Here is a 22139-nt window from a genome sequence, read left to right on the forward strand (position 1 = left end):
CCACCATGTAAGGGGAACGACAGGATAACGCCGCCATTCTGCCACCCTGCGCTCAGGGGTGATAGCCACCAAAAAGGCCACCTTCTGGGACAGCGTAAGCAGGGGAATCTCCCAAATATTCTCAAAAGGAGGCTTCTGGAGGACTGAGAGCACCAAATTGAGGTCCCAAAGCGGTAAAGGAGACTGCAATGCAGGAGCCAAGTGCCGAACTCACTGAAGAAAAGTACACACCAGGGAGTGTGTGGCCAAGGGCTATTGAAAGAAGACCGCTAAGGCCAACACCTGGACCTTGATAGTACTCAAGGCCAGTTTCTGCTCAACCCCCCATTGAAGGAAGGTCAAGATCCGAGCCACCGAAAAAGAGAGGATGAGCCCCAAGAGACACACACCACGCAATGTAAGTCTTCCACGTATGATGGTAGATCCTTCTAGAAGTAGATTTCCTAGCTTTTAACAGCGTTGGAATCACTGACTCAGATAAACCTCTATTCATCAGCACCTGGCATTCCACAGCCGTCAAAACCAGCGACTGTAAAACAGGATGTATATATTGGTGTGAGTCTCGTGCTGTCTGGGGGATGTATACGTGTCAGCTCCCTTAATGCTGCATGCACCGATTCTGTAAACCATACAGTATAAAATATATAGTGGAGGGGGAGGGGTACTGCGCTTCAGGGAAGTATTATAAATCAATATTAAATATTAATAAAAAACAATAATAATTACGTGATGATGTTCAATTATATTCAAGTGTCTTCTACAAATTGTGTGTGTATTTCTAAAATATAAAATAATCAATGAGTCTTTATAAATTTCTCCTAAAATTATACATATAAAGTGCACAGTGCTTTCAAACTTAGTGAAAGAAAAAAGAAAATAAATCACTGTACTTTCAAATAATTAGAATAATTTCAATAAGTGACATAGTAAAATCTCATATAAGTGACAGTAAAGTGTTCAGTGCTCAATAAATACACAGGTGAGTGCTCTTATGACACAATCTCTGCGTTTTTAGTCCTTATAAAAGTGCTAAAAGTGTCCAAAATATAAAAAAATATAAATAGTATTCTTCTGATTCCAGGTGTTGAACCTCCACCTAACACCGTGTGGAAATTTGTGGGGTGCTTCTTCTCACGTATTGCCCCTAAGGGCATGCTAACTGCTCACCACAAATTCTATAGTCATGCACCTCTTTGTAATACAGATGTATCACTCCTCTCCTTCTTTATTCATTCTATAATCAAGGGATGATGGTCACCTCTGCTGTGTGGATCGGGGTATACGTCCTCCAGGAGTCCCACGAATCTCAAAGTAAGATGCTCACATAGTGCAATATTGCTATAGTAAAACGGTTTTATTTAAATAAAATCAAATACACTTACAAACAAACGTGGTTTGCTAAGCTTTTAGCTGGGTACAGGTAATCGCGGACCTCGCTTCCGTATTTACGACATCACTTCCGATACTCTGCCCTACGCGTTGCGTCACGTCCGCTCACGTGACTTCTTCAGGGGATCATTTGCATATGCGAGTGACATATCTTTATAGCGCTGGAGCCGGATGTGCCTAAATCGCCATTTTCTTGTTGTATTGTTTTAGATCAAATGGATTTCCGGAACCGGATGTACTAGTTCCACCATGTTTGAAAATCGAATTCCCGAGAGTTCCGTGAATATAACTACACTCAAACTCATTTTAAACTCTATACTTCAAATTAAAATACTTTATCGAATAATAGGTTGCCAAATGGGAAAATTAATTAAAATACAGAATAATGGGCCATAATAAAGTAGATATCTACTTATTTCTAGCAGATCTTTAAAACAGTTTATAACCGGAAGTGAGGTATACAATACATTCATTCAATATCACATCATGTAAAACTATGTCTATTTGCACAAACTGGAATAATAGTGGACCTTCTCATTCATATGGACATTACCGTCTATTTTCTTATATGTTGTGGGTTATGTTCAAAGAGAGGTGTTTTAATAATTATACTCTTCACCAAATATATTTTATTATATGAATTATTTAAAATTCATGTTCAACTAGTGAGAGGGTATGATGTTAACTAAACTACTGATAAAAACCAAATTCGTCATTCTATACTCCATACATTTTTTTAAAACCATAAAAAGGAATTTAATTGAATAGCCAATAAATTATTCTTTAAATGAATTTCAGGGGGGAAGGAGTAACTCTTATTCTTATATTAAAATAATATTGCATGGGTATTCAGAGGGGGGGTAAACAGCACAGCCTATATAAATATTAAAACTCTAAAAATTATTATTCTATAAAAATGATTCTTATAAAGGAGACCAAATAATGAAATATATAAATAGTTTAAAAGTCACTGATAAAACAATTGAGGTCAAATTCTATATCAAGGCCATTGGGGGTAAGGGAATCTAAAGTGTGAATCCAATAAGATTCACGTTGACTCAAGGATCCTACTTTATGACTACCTCTCCAGTGTTTCTTATATGGCTCTATTGCCCAAAATTTGAGTTTGGAGGGATATCTTTGATGATACTTGTCAAAATGTTTAGACACACTATGTTTATCAAAGCCTTTCTCTATATTTTTAATGTGTTCTTTTATTCTGATTCTTAAATGTCTCTTTGTTCTCCCTACGTACTGTAAGCCGCAGTCGCATTCTAGGACATACACTGCCCCTTCAGTGTTACAGCAAACAAAATCTTTTATCTTGTGGGTGGGTCCATTTCTTGTCGATTTAAATTCGAAGATTTTTTCTTTAGGATATTCTGTCTTCAAACATGCATAGCATCTCTTGCATGGAAAAAAGCGTTTTCCGGAAAAAAATGTGAAATTATTCTTCGGTGGATCAACTACTGTTTTCACAATCATATTTTTGATTGTCGGTGCTTTTCTGTAAACAAAGGCGGGTTTTTCTGGTAAATTGCAGCTCAGGTGTTTATCTAATTTTTTCTTTCTATATGTTAAAATAAAACTTCTTTTATTTTGTCTGTAATAAAATTCGTAGTGTAACGTTTTTCGACAAATCTTCTTCCAATCATCTTAGCTTCTTCCTCAAAGTCTTCACTTCTGGTGCAATTCCTTTTTAGTCTTAACAATTGGCCTTTTGGGATATTCCATATCCAATTCATATGGTGGCAGCTGTCTGTGGGGAGATAGCCATTCTTAACTTCTTTAAAATGAGTTTTCGTAATGATCTTGTTTTCTTCATTTTGAATAATTGTGAGATCCAGATACGTGACTTGTTTATTGCTAATCTCTCATGTAAGCTTAATATTTTTATCATTACCATTTAATTTAGTTAAAAAATTTTCCAATGTGTCTAAAGTGCCATTCCATAATAAAAATACATCATCTATAAACCTTTTATATAAAAGCAATTCTTCTGGGGTTTAATTAAAAATAGTCTCTTCTTCCCACACTGTGTTAGGTGGAGGTTCAACGCCCGGAATGAGAAGGATACTATTTATATTTTTTTATATTTTGGACACTCTAAGCACTTTATAAGGACTAAAAACGGAGAGATTGTGTAATAAGAGCACTCACCTGTGTATTTATTGAGCACTGAACACTTCACTGTCACTTATATGAGATTTTACTATGTCACTTATTGAAATGATTCTAATTATTTGAAAGTACAGTGCTTTATTTTCTTTTTTCTTTCACTAAGTTTGAAAGCACTGTGCACTTTATATTTATAATTTTAGGAGAAATTTATAAAGACTCATTGATTATTTTATATTTTAGAAATACACACACAATTTGTAGAAGACACTTGAATATAATTGAACATCACATATTAATTATTGGTTTTTATTAATATTTAATATTTATTGATTTATACTACTTCCCTGAAGCGCAGTACCCCTCCCCCTCCACTGTAAAGCAGGATGGAAGACTGGTCCTTAGGACAGCAGATCCTCCCTGAGAGGACGTTTCCAAGGAACGTCGGCGACCAGCTGCACCAAAATCGGCGTACCAAGCCAGGCGAGGCCAGTCTGGGGCCACTAAGATGACCAGAAATTCTTCTGCCTTGATTCTACATAGAAGTCTTGGCAGAAGCTTGAGGATGGAATGCGTAAATCAGATGATACTGACCCCATAGGGTTACCAGCGCATCTGTGGCGTCCACAAGAGGATCCCGTGATCCAGCCACAAACCTCTGCACCTTTCTGTTGAGCCGAGACACCAACAGATCCACCTCGGGGATGCTCCACCGAAGACACAACTAATGAAAACACCTCCGGATGAAGGGACTACTCCCCTTGGTCCAACACCTGCCGACTGAGGTAATCCGCCTGCCAGTTTTTCACCCCTGGAATGTGTACGGCAGAGAGGGTTGAAATTAACTGTTCTGTCCACATTAGAATGACGACTACCTCCAAAGCCGCCAGGACACTTCTCGTGCCCCCCCTGGTGATTGACATAAGCCACTGCCATGGCATTGTCCAATTGAATGCGAACTGCACATTCCTGTAGACGATCCATTCAATGTTTCAGGCACCGTCTGATCGATCAGAGTTCCAGGACATTGATCGGTAGACTGGACTCTCCCAGTGTCCAGACACCCTGAGCAGAAATTCTTATCCCCACCCGGACAGACTGGCATCCGTGGTGACCACTGTCCAATACAAGGGGAGGAAGGATTTGCCCAGCTGAAGCGCTGGAGAATGAAGCCACCATATGAGGGACACATTCGCTCCCCAGCTCAGCCGGATTGGATTGTCCAGAGACTGCGGATTCCTGTCCCATTTGCCCACAATCTCCCTTTGCAGGGACCTCCTATGGAACTGTGCAAACGGAACGGTCTCAAAAAGGTAGACACCATAAGGCCCAGCACCCACATGCAAGTCAGGAGGGATGACCATCTGCTGGACAGCAGGAGACAAATTGCAGCCTGCAGTTTCTGGAGTTTGTCCAGAGGAAGGAGCACTCTGGCTAAGGCTGAGTCCAGAGTCAGACCCAGATAGTCCAGCTTTGTGGATGGAACCAGAGCAGACGTCTGAAAATTCAGAATCCAGCCAAACTCCCACAGAGTTAGTATGGTGATCTCAAGTTTTTCCACCAGAGCAGGAGACTCCGCTCGCAGAAGGAGGTCGTCCAAGAAGCCCAGTACCGCGATCCCTCGTTAACGTAACAATGCAAGCACCAGGGCTAACACTTTTGTGAATACCCAAAGAGCAGAGGCAAGACCAAAGGGTAACTCCACAAACTGATAATGTTCCTCTGCCAAGGCAAAGCGGAGGAAGCGCTGCTGACCAGCACACATTGGAATGTGAAGGTAAGTGTCCTTGATGTCGATAGAGGCAAGAAAATCCCACTGATACAGGGAAGCCACCACCGTGCGAATGAACTCCATTCTGAACTTCTGCACCCGTACAAAGCAGTTTAGCGCCTTGAGGTAAAGAATTGGACGCACATTGCCTTCCTTCCTGGGAACTGTAAATAGGTTTGAGTAAAACCCCTGAAAACTTTCCAATGTTGGAACTGGGCCAATCGCCCCTTGAAGTAACAGGTCTTGCACCGCCCCAAAAAGACCCAGTAAGCGGTCCGGGGACAGGCGCAGGTTGGAAGGAAAGAACCTTTCCGGAGGGTAAGAACGAAACTCGATCTTGTAGCTGGGCCGTTTGACTTTATGGACCGACTTGTTTTGTACCAGGGAAGTCCATGGGTCCAGAAACCAGCAAAGACATCCCCTACCCCCCCCCGATACGGATAATGACGCACCTTCATGCTGATAGAGCCTTGTCCGTGGGTCTATATAAGCCCACTCTCGACTTGCCAGACCAAGTTCACTTGGACCCACCATAGGAGGCCCTGAAAGGTTTTGATCCCCTGTCAGGCGCCCCTGAGGGATAAAAAAATGTATGAGCCGAGAAGGATGGCCCACGTCTACTAGCCTGCGGAAGAAAGGTACTCTTCCTCCCTTTGAGACCCTTAATGATGTCATCCAGGGTAGCTCCAAACAGGCAATCTCCTTGAAAAGGAAGATCAGTCAAGACCTTTTTAGAAGTCTGGTCAGCAGACCAGCATTTTAGCCCAAAAATACGCCGAAATACCACTGCTGAAATAGAAATCCCAGTGACTAGGGGAGCCGCATCCAAAGAGACATTACAGATAAACTGCAGCCCCTGGACCAACTGGTCCGCCAGCTCAGCAAAGGCATTGGGAAGCTGCTCCCCCTCCAGGTCACGGTATAAAAGCTTAGCCCACTCGGTCAGAGTTTGCGACACCAGTGCAATGGTAAATACAGTCTTCAGTGCCGAACAAGCCAGAGTGTACATATTGCGGGCCACAGCCTCTGCCTTCCTTTCAGCCGGGTCCATAGAGGCCGGAGACTCTTCAACCGGAAACATGGTTGCTTTGTTCGATCTGGAGACCGGAGGGTCCACCACCGGTGGAACTGTCCACTTTTTAAGAAGGGACTCCCCATAGGGGTAAATCGCTTAGGGACAACAAGGGGACATTTTGGTCGTTCCCACTCTTTGGTGACAATTCTGTCAAAATAGGTATGAAAAGGAAACACCTTTGCCACTCTGAATGACATGTGAGTGCAAAAGGGAACCTGCGCCTCCATTTTTAGGTCTCACGCACAGATACAATCAGTGCATCCAACAGTGCCTTTTCATGCACGGCTACCGGAGTGGAGGAATCATCCTCACTATCTGAGAACTTAGGGCGCGTGGTTGCAGACCCAGCAGGTAGACCCACGTCCGCCGCGGGCGAATCAGATTCAGGATCTGAGAAGACAGATGAGGCAGGGGAAGGCAGGGGGCACTTTTTCCAATCCCTTCTCCCAAAAATCACCTCCACCCAGGACACAAAGGACTCCAGGACCGCCGTCAGAGTATTAATGGATGGTTGGGACCCAGAGGGCCCGCAGCCTCAGAGAGGGGTTTAGGTGGGGAAATGTGCTCCAAGAACACCATCAGGCCAATAGGGGGACCCCACAAAAAAGGTGTAAAAAAACACTGCTAAAAAGGGACACCACAACCTCTCCGGCAGTACCACCCGGTCGCCAGTAACAGAGCACCCAATCTATCCTCAGCAGAGAGGGAGAGAACCCCACCAGACTCACCATCCAGCAGAAACCGGGCACCGCAGCCACCAGAAGAATCTGCACTGCACGTGCGGTGACCAGGAAATAAAAATATCCAGGAGTCAGCACCAGGGGATGAGGAGGGGCTCCCACTGCTGTAATTGCCACCCGGAGGGCTCCACTGTCATGGCCACCGCTATTTTCAAATGCAAACCACGGCAAAATGGCCACCAGACTACACAAACTTTACCGCTGTGCATTGAGCACACAGGCTACAAGAAAATGGCGGCACCACAAGGCTCCCAAGGACCCAGGAGGGATCCCTAGGCCTCAGAATACAGCACAGGCAGGAGGGGGGGGGCCCTGGCAGGAGCCCCCAACAGGTAAAGTCCCCCCTCCACCACAGCCAATCGCCTGGTCGCCGGCAGTGAACCCCCCCACCCCTATCGCCAGCACAGCACTCTGCCCCCACCCCAGGCGGTGGACCAGGCTACCACACAGCCCCAAAGTCAGTGAAGGAGGGGAGGCAGATGGGGGGCTATTCACCATACCAGGAACGAGGCGGGCACTGCTCGAAACAGAACCACCTCTCCATTGAAATGGGGGCTGTCGGCCAGGAGGAACGCTGCGACTCACGAGGCATTTAAAACACAGGCCAGCCCCTGTCCAGTGGGGCTATGTCTTGGCAGACCAAGTGTGGAGATGAGGTCTGTGCACGCTCATTTGCCAAACTGGGGTGACCACTGGATCTAGATTATCCAGCCTGTCAGCCAGTCCGGCAGTTGATTGTAGATCTCACAGGAAAAAAAATCTATCTAAAAAGAAAAAAATTGCCAGAACCAGAGATCCCAGCAAGGAACTAGGTCCTTACTCCTGACTAGGCCGAAAAAAAACTGAGTCCCTATAGCAGAGAGAGGGAGTATTCCCTCTGGGACTGCTCATAGGTGTAGCCAGACTTTTTCTTTTAGCACCAGATTGAATTAGGTTAATTGACGACAGGTCAGTAACATGACTAGGTATAAAAAGTGCATCTTGGAGAGTCAGTGTTCCAGAAGTAAAGATTGGCAGAGGTTCACCAATCTGTGAAAAGCTGCTTCTAAAAATTGTCAAACAATTTCAGATTAATAATTATTAATAAAAATAATCCTTGCGCCACCTAAAAAAACAAAAGGAAATTTATGAAGCTGCTCTCAAAGTGTAGGAGTACCCTAAACCAAAAAATGATGAGAGCATAATCTCTGGTCACGTCACTTCCGGGTCCATGTCTTCCGGTTTTCATCAATCGGTCAATGGAACGCACACCGGCTCCAGGGCTTGAGCAGAGTGGCGGCATTCCTATTAACACCTCACGTGGACTTATCCAGTGCCGGGGAAAGCACTACAATATGTAAGCAGCTTGTAAATAATTTTTAAATTTGTGTGCATTAACCACTTCCATACAGAGCAGTTTGACACCCTTCCTGCCCAGACTAATTTTCAGCTTTCAGCACTCTCACACTTTGAATGACCATTGCTCAGTCATGCTACACTGTAACCAAACAAAATTTTTATCATTTTTTTCACACAAATAGAGCTTTCTTTTGGTGGTATTTGATCACAACTGGGTTTTTTTTTTTTCGTGATATATGCAAAAAAAGAGCAAAAATTTTGAAAAAAAAACACTTTTTTTTAGTTTCAATTATAAAATTTTGCAAAAAATTAATTTTTCTTCATACATTTGGGCCAAAATGTATACTGCTACATGTCTCTGGTAAAATTAACCCAAATTAGTGTATATTATTTGGTCTGTGTGAAAGTTATTGAGTCTAGAAGCTATGGTACCAATTACTGAAAATTGATCACACCAGATGTACTGACTGCCTATCTCCTTTCTTGAGGCCCTGAAATGTCAGGACAGTACAAATACCCCCCAAATGACCCCTTTTTGTAAAGTAGACAGTCCAAGGTATTTAGTAAGAGGCATGGTGGGTTTTTTGAAGTTGTAATTTTTTCCCACAATTCTTGGGAACATGAAGAAAAAATTTTTTTTTTCTTTTTTTTCCCACAAAGTTGTCAATTTATAAGCTATTTCTAACACATAGCATGTACACAGCAAAAATTACACCCAAAAATACATTCTGCTACTCCTTCCGAGTATGGCGATACCACATGTGTGAGACTTTTACACAGCCTGGCCACAAAAAGATACTCCACGTCCAAGAAGCACCTTCAGGCGTTCTAGGAGCATAAATACACATAAAACTTTCTTACTACCTATCACACTTTTCAAGGCCCTAGAGCACCAATACAATGAAAAAGTCCACAAAATGACCCCATTTTGGAAAGCAAACACTCCAACGTATATTCTATGAGGCATTATGGGTCCTTTGAAAATGTCATTTTTTTCCACAGGTTTTTGGAAAATGTGGGAAAAAAATGAAAACTTTTTTTTTTTACACAAAGTTGTCAATTTATAGGATATTCCTAACACATAGCATGTACACAGCAAAAATGACACCCCAAAATACATTCTGCCACTCCTCCTGAGTATGGCAATACCACATGTGTGAGACTTTTTCACAGCCTAGCCATATAGAGGGGCCCAACATCCAAGGAGCATCATCATGCATCCTAGCCACTTGCCTAGGCCTATTTTTGACATTTGGTGTTTACAAGCTAAAATCAGTTGTTTTGCTAGAAAACTGCTTAGAACCCCCAAACATTATATATTTTTTTTTAGCAGAGACCCTAGAGATTAAAATGGAGATTATTGCAATATTTTTTATCACACCGTATTTGCGCAGCGGTCTTCCAAACGCAATTTTTTTGGAAAAAATTCACTTTTTTAAATTAAAAAATAAGAAACCAGTAAAGTTAGCCCAATTTTTTTCCATAATGTGAAAGATATTGTTACGCCGAGTAAATAGATACCCAACATGTCATGTTTCAAAATTGCGCACGCTCACGGAATGGCGACAAACTTTGGTACTTAAAAATCCCCATAGGCGACAATTTAAAAATTTCTACAGGTTGCCATCTTTGAGATACAGAGGAGGTCTAGGGCTCAAATTATTCCCCTTGCTCTAACGATCGCGGCGATACCTCACATGTGTGGTTTGAACACCGTTTACATATGTGGGCGGGGTTTCCGTATGAGTCGCTTCTGCGCGCGAGCTAACGGGGACAGGGTGCTTTAATTTTTTTTTTTTTTTACTATTTATTTTATTTATTATTTTTTATTTTTACACCGTTTAACAAAAAAATAAAAAAAAGGATCATTTTTATTTCTATTACAAGAAATGTAAACATTACTTGTAATAGAAAAAGGCACGACAGGACCTCTTTTTTGTGAGATCTGGGGTCAAAAAGTCCTCAGATCTCACAAGTACACTAAAAGATAGAAAAAAAAAAAAAAAGAAATTATTATATAAAATGAAGAAAAAAAAAAAGGACCTTTAAACCGGTTGCTAGGCAACAACATTTTCCGTAGCTCCGGTCCTCCAAGACCATAGATTTAAGTGAGGGCAAGCTTTCCCTCACTCGACATCCTGTCTGTGAGGATTCGGGACCGGATCGTTTTCCCCGCTGTCGGCGGGTCCGGTAAGCGGGGAAAAGGACCGGACGCGGCGGGAGGGGGGGGGCACCTCTTCCGCCATCCCAGAAGGGTGATCCCACGGCGAATCCGCCGCTGGGACCACCCTTATCGGAAAGCCAACCGTCCACCGTTTAAAAAAATACCAGGGTTATGGCAGCTATCTGCTGCCATAACACCGGTATTTAGGTTTAAACGAGGACGTATATAAACCTTTTTGGACTTGGACATGGTGGCTGTATGAAGGGCGACAGGTACTCGGGTACTTTGCTGGGCAGGTGACAGGTACTCTGGTACTGATGAGCTGGTGGCAGGTACTCGGGTACTCCGATAGGCAGGTGACAGGTACTCGGGTACTCTGATGGGCAGGTGACAGGCAGGTGATAGGTACTGATGAGTAGTACTGATACTGATAAATGATACTGATACGTGATAGGTACTGATGAGTACTGATGAGTAGTGATGGGTACTGATGAGCAGGCGGCAAGTACTCGGGTACTTCAGGCGTCAGGTACTCTGATGAGCAGGTGGAAGGTACTCGGGTACTCTGATGGGTAGGTGACAGGTACTCAGGTACTCTGATGACGGGTACTCCATTGACAGGTACTCAAAGTACACGAGTATCCGTCATCAGAGTACCCGAGTATCTGTCATCAGAGTACCCGAGTACCCGTCATCAGAGTACCCGAGTACCTGTCATCAGAGTACCAGAGTACCTGTCATCAGAGTACCTGCGTACCTGTCATCAGAGTACCCGAGTACCTGTCATCAGAGTACCCAGGTACCTGTCATCAGAGTACCCGAGTACCCGTCATCAGAGTACCCGGGTACCCGTCATCAGAGTACCCGAGTACCTGTCATCAGAGTACCCGAGTACCTGTCATCAGAGTACCCGAGTACCCGTCATCAGAGTACCCGGGTACCCGTCATCAGAGTACCCGAGTACCTGTCATCAGAGTACCCGAGTACCCGTCATCAGAGTACCCGAGTACCTGTCATCAGAGTACCTGAATACCTGTCATCAGAGTACCTGAATACCTGTCATCAGCCCATCAGAGTACCCGAGTACCTGTCATCTGAGTACCTGATGGGCTGGTGACAGGTACTCGGGTACTTTGATGGGCTAGTGACAGGTGCTCTTTATTGGGGGGGGGGCAATCAGTGTGGTTGGGGTGCACTGTACTTGGTAACTAGCTGTTACCACACTCTCTTCCTCACACAGGATCAGTGTGTGAGGAGGAGAACACGGTGACAGCTAGTTACCGTGTTCTCTGTTGACATTTGTGACCGGCTGTGATTGGACACAGCCGGTCACGTGGTAAAAAGCCAATTTCATTGGCTCTTTGCCTAGATCGGGGATCGACTCTGTCCGAGGGACGAGCCTCGTCCCCGATCGCTGCTCTGCGCGCCCCCGGGGGCGCGCATTGCAGAGAGAACGAGCGGCTCGTGCTGGAGCCGCTCATGTGATCGGCTGTGATTGACACAGCCGATCACGTGGTAAACAGCCAATTTCTATTGGCTGTTTACCTTGATCGGGGATGGGCTATGTCCGAGGGACGAGCCTCACCCCCGATCGGGGGCGCGCAGTAGCAGCTAGAGCGGGCGGACGTCATATGACGCCCGCCCGGATCCGTACAACCACCATGCCGACGTCATATTACTATGACTCGGTATGGAAGTGGTTAAACGGTAATACATTATATCAGTTCCTCTTTCTGATTTATGGTATTATGGCGAAGAAGAGGAGTGTTGCTTAGGATCCCTGACAGGTGCAAGAAGATTCCCAATCATTCAGGCGATTTTTGACCTTCTTTTTTGTTAAAGGGATCATGGATTTTTGGTGAGTGGCATTCCAGTAGAACACTATTGGGTGACACAAGCAAGTGTTGGTTTAAATAATATCTTACATTGAAGAATCAAGGAGTCTATTGTTTCAGAAGAGCACATATGATTATCATCTAAAAGACTGCACTTTACTCATTCCTAAGCAAAAACAAAAAAATTATATTATTTTGTCATTTAGCATGATTGCGCTGATTATAGCGCCACCTAACTTTATTAATCAAATTTAAATATAATATCTACAATATATAAATATTAAAATATTTTGAGATCTGGAGAAATCTCTGTGCACAAGGGACAAGGCCATACTTGATGTCCGTGATCTTTGGGCCCTTAGGCAGCACTACATTCTTTTTGGCAACCATGGTCGCTGCGTCCTTTGAACTAAAGAGGAGAGGGAACTTCTGGCTTGTAAACAGCTCAGTTCAAAAGCCTGCATCTCGGATTGTATAAGGGTTTATTAGTTTGTATGGAATGAGCAGCTTGCACATCTGGAAAGGCACCATCAATGCTGAACGATATATCCAGGTTCTAGAGCAGTAAACTGTATGCTCCTATCCAGGTGATGTCTTTTTCAGGGAAGGCCTTACATATTTTAGCATGACAATGATAAACTGCATCTATAACAGCATAGCTTCATAGTAGAAGAGTCCAGGTGCTTAACTGGCCTGCCTGCAGTCCAGACCTTTCACAAATAAAAATATTTGCCACAGCTTGAAACAATAAAATACAGCAAATTAGACCCAGTACTGTTGAGCAGTTACAATCCTATATCAGGCAAGAATGGGACAACATTCCTCTCTCAAAACCCCAGCAACTATTCTCCTCAGTTCTCAAACTATTAAAGAGTTTTGTAAAAGAAGAGGGGATGCTACACCTGGGTACACATGGCCCTGTCCCAACTTTTTTGAGACGTGCTGCTACCATCAATCTCAAAGTTACCTTATTTTTTCCTTAAACACTTGATATGTTTTCTATTTTTAATTGTGAATAAAAAATGGGTTATGAGATTTACAAATCATTGCATTCTGTTCTTATGCAGCTTTTACTCAGCGTCACTTTTTTGGAATTTGAGTTGCACAAGTGATAGAGTATTCCCTGGATTCAGCTATCTGCCTTTGGAGCATGCAAAATAAGCCTTCTATGTGTGATAGTAAACAGGAGTTGAATTTTCTTACTCTGAGTAAGGTGGGAAGTCAGAAATAACCCTATTCTTTGGGACCTTGGTTTCAACAGCCATGTCGGTGAAGCTAGTGACTGAGAAGTTGGATAAAATAGAGGGCCTTGGGCTAGTAAGTCTTGTCCTTTTGTAAAAGGCCAAGGCTTGTCCATTAGAAGTCTAAGTATGTCTGTGTACCATGTCCTGCTGGGCCAACATGATGCAATGAGAATCACTGGGACCCCTCCCAACTCTATCTTGCAAGGAAGTTAAGGTAGAATCTTTAATGGAGGGAAGGCATAAACCAATTTTAAATGAATCCAATGAATCACCAGAGTATCTACTGTGGAGGCTAGAGGATCCCTGGTCTTGGCTACAAACATGTTCGGCTTGTTGTTGAACCTGGAGGCCAGGATGTCCACATACAGTTTTCCTGACCTTTGACAGAGATTTTGAAAGATCTCGGGGTGCAAAGACCACGCACCTTCGTCTTTGCAATGGCAGGCTAGAAAGACTGCCTGTAAATTTTCCTCTCCAGGGATGTGGATGGCTGAGAGAGCAGGAATGCGAGTTTCCACCTAGGAGAGTAGTAGACTTGTTTCTCTTAGGGCAGATTGACTTCTGGTACCCTCCCCCCAATGATTTATGTAGTCCACTGCAGTAACATTGTTCGCCTGCACCCAGACTGGGTGGCCTTTCAGATGAGAGGGCCAGGGTTGTAAAGAAACTGATGGCTCTGTTCTAGAACATTGAGGAATTTTGACTCCAGGAACCATGGAAGTTAAGTCCCCCTGGTAAGCTGTTTCATGAATGCCCTCGGTTCACAGAAGAGCCAGAAGTGGGGCAATCACTTTTGTGAACAATGGGGCTGCATAGGAGATCCTGATGCTACAAAATGCAGGTGTTTGTTTCCCACAGCAAAATGAAGAAAGTTTTGATTAGAGGGGAAGATGGGCACATGCAGGTCAACATCTTGTATGTCTACTGATGCCAGAAACCTTCTTGTCTAAGAGAAGAAATGGCGTATCTTGTTTATTCTAACTGGAATTTTGGTACACAAAGAAATCTGATTAGAGATTTTAATGCGGTAGTAAAGTCCACAGTTTCAGTTGTACATACAGGCAAGCCTAGAAAAGCCTAGAAAAAGGCTTATCTGTAAGTACAGTGAATATCTCCTAAACATGCCCCAATTAGGAGATATTCACATTTGTAGCAGCCATCATCAGCACATGCACCCTGCACTCTGAATGGATAGCACTCTCCAGAGTGCTGTGCCGTGGCCGTGGCTCCTGTGTGCATGCGTGGAAGTGACATCATCGCAGCTTGCCCATTCATAGAGGAAGGGAGACCAGGTGAAGACTGAAGCCCTGTCAGCAGGAACAGTACACCACTGGAGGAATCCCTTTTAAAGGTAAGTCTTTCAAAATGTGCTAACATGCAATGCAAAAAATTTGCATTTTTTTTCCCTTTGGAGCCTGTCCAGCAGATCACTGGTGCCATGCAGGTCTACAGATTTGTCAGTGTATCCCGTATGGACAAGCAGATGCACTGACAGGAAGAATCAGTGCCGTGATAGTTTATTGAAAACTAAGAGCCGACAGTTATAAAGGGCTTGTAGTTCATTCACACAGAGAGCCGTGTGAACCAATGACGTAGCCGTGTTGGCGGAGCCCCGCATGGCCGCACTAATTTCAAAAAGTGACAGCTATTACGGGGAACTTCTCCTTTAAATTTGCTTTTGTGGTTTGAAGCTTCGAGGAGTTGGGGTACCCTTTCACTGTGAGAAGGGTTTCTAGGCAGGCTTGGTGGATTTAGGAATCCAGGGTTTGTGATAAAAGGATGTTAAGCCTTAGTTTTGAGATTGTTGCCTGGGGAAAGCACAAAAGATTCCTTTTGCTGAGCAGAAGTAGTAGCCATAGGATTACTTGAATTTATCAAGGAATTCCCCAAAAAGACATTCACATGTATGCATAGAAATGCTACTTGCAAGCGGGTTCAGCAGACCAAGCTTTTTGCTGCAAAATCCTCTGCATATGCACAGAGCTAAGAGACATTCCAGAGCCTGGATGAACTACATTCTCTAAATTGGGGTCGGCAACCCGTCAATCACAGGCCAGTGATGGATAGATTGTGTTCCTTCCCCGCCGACCCCTGGACTGCTCCTCCCACATATGCAGTGGCGCGGGGAAGTAACAACTTCATATTCTGTGCTGCTAATAAGCAGAAGGAAGGGAAACCTGGGCAAGAGGTGTGGCATGTACTGGAACCAATCCCTTATAGTTCCCCCCTGCATCAGCTGAAAGTTTGCTTCTTTTCCTCCCCCTCCCCTCCCTCCATCTTTCAATAGCTGCAGGGAGAGAATTACAAAGGATCAGATATAGTAAATTGTGCCCCACTGTCCCTCCTGTTCAGTTTTCCATTCCTTCCTCTACCCGGGCCCCACTCTGTGCTTAGATTTGAACCTTAAACCATAAATAAAAAAAAATTATTTGAAATGTACCAGCTGGTGCACACTACCTCTCTCAAGGTGGGGAGGGTAAACCTAATCAAAATAATATGGGCTCCCCAATTACTGTACATATTCTATAATTCCTCAACATGGATATCTAGAAAATGGTTCACACATATAGACACACTGTTTAGAACTTTAAATTTTGAAAAAAAAATCAACAAGCCGGGATTAAACTGTCCACTTTGTAAAATGCAAAGGTGGGAGGTTGGCGGTTCTGAATTTTAAAACATAGTTTCTGGCAGTGCAGTTACAGCACCTAATGGGGTGGGACGCTGGAGATAATGCCGACCTTAACTGTAACGTTGAATTAGCTAAATTGGAATGGTTCCACTCTTAGTAGGGGAGTTGTATTGAATTTATGTCTTCATTATTCTATGGGAATACACTAAAACCATTTGATGGGTTGCAGAGAGAATTTGGCCTAGTTTGACACACATTTTACAGATACCTGGAGCTACGGCATGTGCTACAAGCACATGCTCATTTCACGGATCTGAAATTGGATGACCCTCCATTAATTCGGGAAACAACTCAGACCACACTCAAAATAGTAATTTTTACATGAATTTATCCACGGCCTCTTGACCTGCATCTCAGAGAATTATCTAGCTTTTTATACTTCATCGGATCCAAAGAACAGAACGCCAGTCAAACTATTTAAAGCGGAGTTCCACCCAAAAAAGTGGAACTTCCGCTTTAGGGAGTCCTGACCCCCCTGACATGCCACATTTGGCATGTCATTTTTTTGGGGGGGGAGCGGGTACCTAGTTTTGACAGGTAACCGCTCCCACTTCCGCTCGGAGCGCCGCAGCGCCCTGAACGGAAGTTCTCCTCTCCCCCTCCCTCCTTGCAATCTTCTGGGACACGTCAGAGGTCCCAGAAGATTGCCGGCCAATCACGGCGCGCAGCGCGACTCGCGCATGCGCAGTGGGGTACCCGGCTGGGAAGCCGCAAACTGTCACAGCCGGGTGCCCACAGCAGTGATGCCGGCGCCGAGGGAGAGGATCGAGGCTTCGGGCGGCCGCATCGCTGGACCGTTGGACAGGTGAGTGAAAGGCTGGAACTCCACTATAAGTGGGGTAGGAGAGAATCCCTGATGTGCCCCAAGTGTAATAGAGATAGAGGAGACATTATTCACATGATTTGGCGATATCCGAAATTGTGTAGATACTGGTATGATGTTTAAGAAACCATATCTATTGTCATTTCCCCATATCAGGTAATTTGCCATTTGGGTACTTTGGATAAAGAACTGTTCCTTGTGGCAGTTACGAGGCTTCACTATATTGCTCGAAAATTTAAAGCAAGACATTAGATATCAACCCAATTCAAAACAAATCTGGATAAACCAGGTCAATTCCACTCTGATACGAGAAAAACTGATGCTCAACACTGTAATTTACCTAATGAATTATTAAAAATATGGCAGGGTTGGCTAGATACTGTATCCTGGGTGTTGCTCAACCACACTAATTTTGGCCAGGTTGCGTCAAGTGTGAGCTGAAGAGGAAATAATATTCCTAACTTTACGAATTGCTGTATACTGTTACATGGGTCTGCGTTGCTGAATACTGTTGCTGTGGTTGGGTGGCTTTGGATATCTCACTTTTGGATATCACTTCAGGCTGGCCCTTTTTGTAGGCATATCTATGTAAAACAATAAAAATAAGAGTCTATACGGTTTAAAATTCAATAATACACTGTCTCACTCCGCTCTGCACATGCTCAGTTGCACTCTATTTTTAGCCATTTTTAGACACTGCCGAGTTTATAGAGGCCGCTCTGCTGACAGCCCTAAAGAGGAATTAAACCCCCCTATCCTTTACAGCCAAGATAAATGTTTCTGTTTGATCTGCAACTGCCATGGTACTGCACATGTGATCAGTTATGACCTCAGCCATTTGATGGTTTGACATTTTGGTTGAAGACACAAGTAAATGAGACAGTTAGCAATCCCGGCATTACAGAAAAGGAACTGTGTTTTTAAAACTGCTAAATTGACGGGTTTAGTTCTGCTTTATGATTCACTGCTGGGGTTCGGGGGTTTAGCAAAATGGCAGCCTCCAGCACGAAGAGACAGGAGCAATGCTGGATGCAATTTACAGCACGCACTCATTTTGGCAGCATCATTATTCATGGGGAATGTATGTTCCTTGATAAAGAACTTATTTTTTATCAAGATGTTATGGGTAAAAGTTCAGCCTTAATAATCCTGGGAAAATTGCAAGTCATTACCCGTTTTGCCAGATCACCCTAGAACCCTTCACCCTGCATGGGTGAGAATCCCTGAGTACTCTCAGCTGCTTTTTTTTTTTCGTCCCCCTTTAACCACTTAAGCCCCGGAAGATTTTACCCCCTTCCTGACCAGGGGGTATTTTGCGATTCGGCACTGAGTGACTTTAACGGACAATTGCGCGGTCGTGCGACGCTGTACCTAAAGGAATTTGACATCCTTTTTTTCCCACAAACAGAGCTTTCTTTTGGTGGTATTTGATCACCTGTGCGATTTTTTTATCATGCGCTATAAACAAAAAAAGAGCGTCAATTTTGCAAAAATAACAATATTTTTTCACATTTTTTTATATGAAATTCCCCCCAAAAAAATGTAAAAATCAAAATTTTTTAACATTTTCGGCCAATTTGTTTTATGCTATGTTTGGTAAAAAAAAAAAAAAAAAAAAAAAAAAAAAATCGCAAAAAGCGTATTTTAATTAGTTTGAACAAAAGTTATCGCGTTTACTAACAAAGGGAAAGATTTTTGTTGTTTTTTTTTAACACGTAATGGCGGCGATCTGCGATTTTTTTTGCGGTACTGCGACATTGCGGCGGACAGATCGGACCCTTGACTGACATTTTTGACACTTTTGGGGTTACCAGTGACATTACGGCAGTAATCAGTGCTATACATATGCACTGTTACTGCAAAATTACACTGGTAGTGAAGGGGTTAACTTTATTTGAGAGGGAGGGGCTGTGTGTGTCCCTAGGGGCGTGATTCTAACTGTGATTGGCTGTCTGTTGAGCTGTAGAAACAGTAATCAACGGTTCTACATAGTAGAACCGTGTGATCACAGTTTCTACACAGGGGAGAATGACAGGCGGCTTGTGTACACTAGCCGCCTGACTTTCTCCCTCTGCAGCGGCGATCGCAGAGTCACACGCGCGGGGGGGGTCCGTGACCACGCGGGAGCGCGCCTCCGGCGGAGTGCGCTCGCTCCCTAGACCCTCACAGGCTAGCAACGTAGACTTTTTTTAATTAAGTATATGATATCATTGATTTTACACGTGGAGCGTTTTAATTTTTTCATGCGTATTCCCCTGAGTGGCTGCCAATGTCTATGGTGGAGTGAAGTAGCGACATCTTATATCCAGGATTTGAACAAATCCTTTTTTAAGCGCTATACAGTGCATTGCGAAAGTATTCAGCCCCCTTGAACTTTTTGACCTTTTGCCACATTTCAGGCTGCAAACATAAAGATATAAAACTGTAATTTTTTTTGAAGAATCAACAACAAGTGGGACACAATCATGAAGTGGAACGAAATTTATTGGATATTTCAAACTTTTTTTAACAAATAAAAAACTGAAAAATTGGGCGTGCAAAATTATTCAGCCCCCTAAGTTAATACTTTGTAGCGCCACCTTTTGCTGTGATTACAGCTGTAAGTCGCTTGGGGTATGTCTCTATCAGTTTTGCACATCGAGAGACTGAACTTTTTGCCCATTCCTCCTTGCAAAACAGCTCGAGCTCAGTGAGGTTGGATGGAGAGCGTTTGTGAACAGCAGTTTTCAGTTCTTCCCACAGATTCTCGATTGGATTCAAGTCTGGACTTTGACTTGGCCATTCTAACACCTGGATATGTTTATTTGTGAACCATTCCATTGTAGATTTTGCTTTATGTTTGGGATCATTGTCTTGTTGGAAGACAAATCTCCATCCCAGGTCTTTTGCAGACGCCATCAGGTTTTCTTCCAGAATGGTCCTGTATTTGGCTCCATCCATCTTCCCATCAATTCATTTATCATTTAACCACCTTCCTTGTCCCTGCTGAAGGAAAGCAGGCCCAAACCATGATGCTGCCACCACCATGTTTGACAGTGGGGATGGTGTGTTCAGGGTGATGAGCTGTGTTGCTTTTACGCCAAACATAACTTTTTGCATTGTTGCCAAAAAGTTTGATTTTGGTTTCATCTGACCAGAGCACCTTCTTCCACATGTTTGGTGTGTCTCCCAGGTGGCTTGTGGCAAACTTTAAACAACACTTTTTAAGGATATCTTTAAGAAATGGCTTTCTTCTTGCCACTCTTCCATAAAGGCCAGATTTGTGCAGTATACGACTGATTGTTGTCCTATGAACAGAGTCTCCCACCTCAGCTGTAGATCTCTGCAGTTCATCCAGAGTGATCATGGGCCTCTTGGCTGCAGCTCTGATCAGTCTTCTCCTTGTATGAGCTGAAAGTTTAGAGGGGTGGCCAGTTCTTCGTAGATTTGCAGTGGTCTGATACTTCTTCCATTTCAATATTATCGCTTGCACAGTGCTCCTTGGGATGTTTAAAGCTTGGGAAATCTTTTTGTATCCAAATCCGGCTTTAAACTTCTCCAAAACAGGATCTCGGACCTGCCTGGTGTGTTCCTTGTTCTTCATGATGCTCTCTGCGTTTTAAACGGGCCTCTGAGACTATCACAGTGCAGGTGCATTTATACGGAGACTTGATTACACACAGGTGGATTCTATTTATCATCATTGGGTCATTTAGGTCAACATTGGATCATTCAGAGATCCTCACTGAACTTCTGGAGAGAGTTTGCTGCACTGAAAGTAAAGGGGCTGAATAATTTTGCACGCCCAATTTTTCCAGTTTTTTATTTGTTAAAAAAGTTTGAAATATCCAATAAATTTCATTCCACTTCATGATTGTGTCCCACTTGTTGTTGATTCTTCAAAAAAAAAAAAAATTACAGTTTTATATCTTTATGTTTGAAGCCTGAAATGTGGCAAAAGGTCGAAAAGTTCAAGGGGGCCGAATACTTTCGCAATGCACTGTATATGATTTCACATTTTAAGGGACATACTGTCCAATAAGCCTTTGATTTGGAAACTGGTGTGGAAGAAAGGAGAGTGTTTTTTTTTAAAACGCAGATTTTTTTGAAAATTAGCTCACCTAGAATTCACAATAGAGTGCTTTTGTTTGTGTGGACATTTTAGATATATATACATTTTGTTTTATAAGCGCTGCACTTTAGTTTATATGGTTTTACCATTTTTGAATCCAATAATGTACAAACTGCTAATTTTTGGATTTTACACTTCAGCTCAATTGGTTTATGTTAATGTGTTGACTTTTACAGCTCATGGATGGCTTACTGTCTGTCTGCTGTTTGCTCTTTCAACTGCTTCATTTTCCTGTCGCATTGCGTTTATAACTTGATATGCTGAATGGTCAGGATCTTGGCTGTTTGAAATGTTTTTCTTTGATGCAGATAGGGGTCTTGCTTGCCGACTTCCTGGATCTGAAACAAAGCAAAGCAAATTTGCTTTAGGAGTAAAACTCAAAATACACATTTTTTTTCTATTTTCATTTTAGATATATACAAGCAAAGCTCATTTGAGTGGTAGGTTATATTTGAGCATTTAATTTGTTTTTTGATGTATCTAGTGTTTCAGAATATTTTTCTGCTTACAATAGTTTTAGTATGGCTTCAGACATGAGAAGTGACACTAAGCCCCCGTTTACACAGGTCAAATTGCATGACAAGTCACACCCTATTGTGGGCAATAGCAGTGTTCAAAATCAGTGCGATGCTGACTTGGCGGTGCCGGTTCGATTTAAAAAAGTAGTTCCTGCAGTACTTTTGGCGATTTCAGGTGCGACTTACATAGACATCTGTGGATGAAGCTGCACAGATGTCTTTCAAGTCGCACTGACTTGCAACTTTGAAATTGTGTAATTTCAGGTGAAGTCGCACGATTTCAAAGCCACATTCAATGTGAACACGGGCGTTAACCTTTGA

The 22139-nt window shown here is 43.2% G+C and overlaps 1 protein-coding gene across 1 annotated transcript in view; it reads right to left on the minus strand.

Moving 5' to 3' along the window:
• The window catches only part of KATNIP (katanin interacting protein), a gene marked incomplete at its 5' end in the record, with an annotated part of 198564 nt that overhangs the window by 90592 nt on the left and 85833 nt on the right, over window positions 1-22139 (minus strand). Inside the window, 1 exon segment of the mRNA XM_082261741.1 lies at window positions 21493-21638. Within this exon segment, the coding sequence (XP_082117867.1) occupies window positions 21493-21638 (146 nt within the window).

The sequence above is a fragment of the Pelophylax lessonae genome, assembly GCF_965119305.1.
Source record: "Pelophylax lessonae genome assembly, chromosome: 6".
In the NCBI taxonomy this organism is placed as follows: Eukaryota; Metazoa; Chordata; class Amphibia; order Anura; family Ranidae; genus Pelophylax; species Pelophylax lessonae.